At 36.0% G+C, this 3,857-nt stretch overlaps 1 protein-coding gene across 1 annotated transcript in view; it reads right to left on the bottom strand.

Annotated features, from left to right (window-relative positions):
- LOC107468781 (UDP-glucose:glycoprotein glucosyltransferase) overlaps positions 1-859 on the bottom strand; it is a gene marked incomplete in the record, with an annotated part of 15,107 nt that extends 14,248 nt beyond the window's left edge. The window contains 2 exon segments of the mRNA XM_052255535.1: positions 1-386; positions 463-859. Coding sequence (XP_052111495.1) covers positions 1-386; positions 463-626 — 550 coding nt within the window.
- Between the last annotated feature and the right edge of the window lie 2,998 nt (positions 860-3,857).

The following is a 3,857-nucleotide window of genomic DNA, read 5'->3' as shown; positions in this document are numbered from 1 at the left end:
CATCGAAAAACAACTGGTCACCATTATCCACCCAACAGCATTTGCCTTGAGGGCTCCTGAGGTCCACACCATCATGAAGGGGATTGAACTTGTTCTCTCCAATCTTGTCATTTTCCGAGAAACTATCATCATCACTAAGAGGAAACGAAGAGAGGGACTCCTGCGCTAACTGGCGGTAAAGGATCAATCTAGGGGATGCTGATCTCAGCATAAGAGAGAAGTCAAACAATGAGGCCAAAGGTTCCCTCAAAAGAGGGCGCCCATGTTCTAGAATCTTCTTAAGGCAATCTTTCGCCGAATGAGAACCACCTGCATCCTCATCAGCATTAAGCCAAACCTCAATAAAGTCCCAGAAAAGCCGTTGGTCTTCTTTCGATAACAATTCACTGTTCACAAGGCACACAAAAAAATGAGAAAAGGAGCAATGAAAGCATTTAATTCTGCAATGAAAGGAGAACGTACCCAGCTTCTAGAAGCAAAGGAGTGCCGGACCACTTAGCGCGAAGGGAAGCTTGAACGTTCTTAGGGCGAGGAGTTTGGGAAAGAGCTGGTTGGGGAATCAGCAATAGTGGCAAGCATGCCGCAACAATTAGAAGCCAAGTGCGATGTATAGATCTAGAAACCATTTTTGATCGCTAGGGTAGGGTATGCGCGATGCGCACGCACTTAGATAGTTGGAAATCAAGAGTGATCCACGACTGCAACCACGGTGAATAGTAGCGATACCATTAGAGGAGGTAGAACTTGAAGAGTGAGTGCAGACAGTGGACGACGACGAAGAGTCGAAGACGAAGAGTCGAAGACGAAGACGAAGACTCCGTTGCGGTGTTTCGAAGCACCCCGCTCTAATGTTATTCAATATATCAATATTAAATTAAATTAAATAATATAAAACCATGCTTTTCAAAATTAGCGAAAACATGCACGTAAATTATATAAATTTATAAATTTTAAAGATAAATTTTTAAATTTTTAAAGAAGAAAATTTTTGACAAAAAAAAATTAAATTGTGGCTATTATTATGATTTTTTAAAGATTTATAAATCTAAAAAAATTAATTTTCTTAATATTTTGTTCTTGAAAAGTTACACGTGAAATTTATTAGGAATTTACTTCTCTTGTTATTCCAAGTTAATTTTTTCCCGTATGTACTACGATCTCTACTGTAAGTCTGTAATGCTTGAAAAAGCTACTTGATGACGATGATTTTTTAAAAAATGATAAAAAGAAAAAGAAATAAAAATTGCAATTTAAAAGAAATAAAATTGCAATTTCTTATTTTAATAAAATGAAGAGTAACTTGCCACGTCCCGCTGCGCCCTGATTGGTTTGGTCACTGTGAAGTGGGACCCACATAGAACAATGGTCTCTACTCCTTTGTTTTTTTTACCCAACTGGTCTACAGTAACTCAAAAATTAAAATAGTTGTTGACCCAACTCAAAAAAATATTTTTAAACACTATACCTGCTGGATTCAGCTCAAGGAGTAAATATGAGGCCCATCATGGAGCCGGGCAAACCTAGAGAACGAGAGACCTAAAAAAAATACTTCCAGTCCAAAAAGAAAATAAATAAATAGATGTACAAATTGCCTAACAAGAAAGAGTGAAGAATTAGAAAAAGGTTTTACTTTTTTATTCTCGGAAAAACCTCCCCCGGAATTAGTGCGATTGTTTCTAATTTTCTGTTTTTTGGTTTTACTGTACAGATTGAAGTAGTATAAAAAAAAGTATAATTCCTTTTATAGTTCTTTTTTATTATTTTATTATTATTCAAAATGTGGATTTTATTTTTATTAATCTTTCTTTTATTTTATTAAAAGAAAAATCTGTAAATTTACATCTTTAAATTTACATCTTTACCATATAATTTACCATAAAAAGAATAATGTGATAAGAGATTAGTTGGATACGCATTAATACTTGGCCGGTTCAGTTTTTCAATAACAAAAAGTTTTAATGAAGTTTGAAAAATCAAAGCATAATATGTGTATAAATAAGGGTGGTGAAGCGGGTCGATCCGCCTTAGCCCGTACCATAGACGGGGCGGGTCAGTGTGCTCCACCAACTAAAGTGGATTTAAAATGTTAGTTCGCTCTGCTTTATGACGAATTGACGGGCCGGCGAGCTAGCCTGCTTGATTTTTTTAAAAAAAATAAAATTCATTAAAATTAATCAAAAAATAATAATTAAAAAATTAAATACAAATAAAAAATGGTTAAACTATAATATAAATTTTTTACTTTTTTTAATGTTTAATTTTAATAAAATTATTTAAAATAATATTTATCAATAGAACCATCAAACCCACAATGCGGATTTGGTGGATTTTTTTAGTTTGGCGAGTTCTAAAATCTAGCCCGACCCGGTTTTTTTAAGCGGGTTCGGCGGGTGTAAGGTCCCACATCGGTTGGGGAGGGGAACAAAGCATGCCTTATAAGGGTGTGAATACCTCTCCCTAGCATGACGCGTTTTGACGAATGAGTGTGGGGGTTTCAGCTATCATCCCTATCGTCAAAGGCAAAACTGTGAGGTCTTGTGTGCCAAAGCGGACAATATCGTGCTAGCGGGTGGTCTAGGCTATTACAGATGGTATCAGAGTCGGAGCCTGGATCGATGTGCCAACGAGGGCGCTGGGCTCCCTTAGGGGGGTGGATTATAAGGTCCCACATCAGTTGCAGAAGGGAATGAAACATGCCTTATAAGGGTGTGGATACCTCTCCCTAGCATGACGCATTTTGACGAGTGAGTCTGGGGGGTTTTGGCTATCATCCCTATCGTCAAAGACAAAACCGTGAGGTCTTATGTGCCAAAGCGGACAATATCATGCTATCGGGTGGTCTGTGCTATTACAGCGGGTCGGGCCAATGGCTTTGACCCGTTTTGCTACCATAGGAGGTTAAGCCTCTGATAATAACACACACACAAATGACAAGCAATAAAACAATTCTCCCTCTTTCTTTATGTTACAACTATTCTAAATATTCTTCTCTCTCACTCTTTATAATATTAATAAATATATTAATTATCTCTATTATATTGAGATAGTAATTGTGGTGAATATTGTTACCTAATTATACTTCTTTATTTCATATTTATATCTTCTTTAATTATTTATTTTGCAACACGTTATCAACACAAGACTCTGATAAAAATTTAGGAAGACTCAGGTAACAAATTTTCATTATGTCGAAACTCTTTTATCTTGAATTTAATGCTTTTAATATATCTAGAAACAACTATTTATCATGGATACTAGATGCTGGAATACATCTTGATTCAATGGATCTTGGAGATACCATTAAGGCTGAAAATAATATATCCCAAAAGGATAAAGCCAAAGCTATAATCTTCCTTCGTCGTCATCTTGACGAAGGATTGAAAAATGAATATCTTACATTAAAAGATCATGCAGATCTGTGGAAAGACCTTGAAGAAAGGTATAATCATCAAAAGACGGTGATACTTCCCCAAGCCCAATAAGAATGGACGCACTTGCGTCTACAGGATTTTAAATCAATAAATGAATATAATTCAGCAATGTTTCGAATCACCTCACGAAAGAAATTATGTGGGAAAAAGATAACTGATAATGACATGTTAGAGAAAATATTCTCGACCTTCCATGCCTCGAATGTGCTCCTGCAGCAGCAATATCGAGAAAAAGAATTTAAAAAATATTCTGAATTAATTTCTTACCTTCTTGTTGCTGAACGCAACAATGAATTACTTTTAAGCAACTATGAAGCATGTCCAGCTAGCGTCGCCCCATTTTCTGAAGCAAATGTGGCAAATCATATCCCGAGAAGAGATAAATGGCAAGGTTTTAGTAACCAGAAAAATTATGAAAGAAAGAAG

The sequence above is a fragment of the Arachis duranensis genome, chromosome 10 (assembly GCF_000817695.3).
Source record: "Arachis duranensis cultivar V14167 chromosome 10, aradu.V14167.gnm2.J7QH, whole genome shotgun sequence".
Classification (NCBI taxonomy): domain Eukaryota; kingdom Viridiplantae; phylum Streptophyta; class Magnoliopsida; order Fabales; family Fabaceae; genus Arachis; species Arachis duranensis.
Note: the sequence above shows the minus strand (reverse complement) of the source record. Positions and strands in the feature narration are given on the sequence as shown.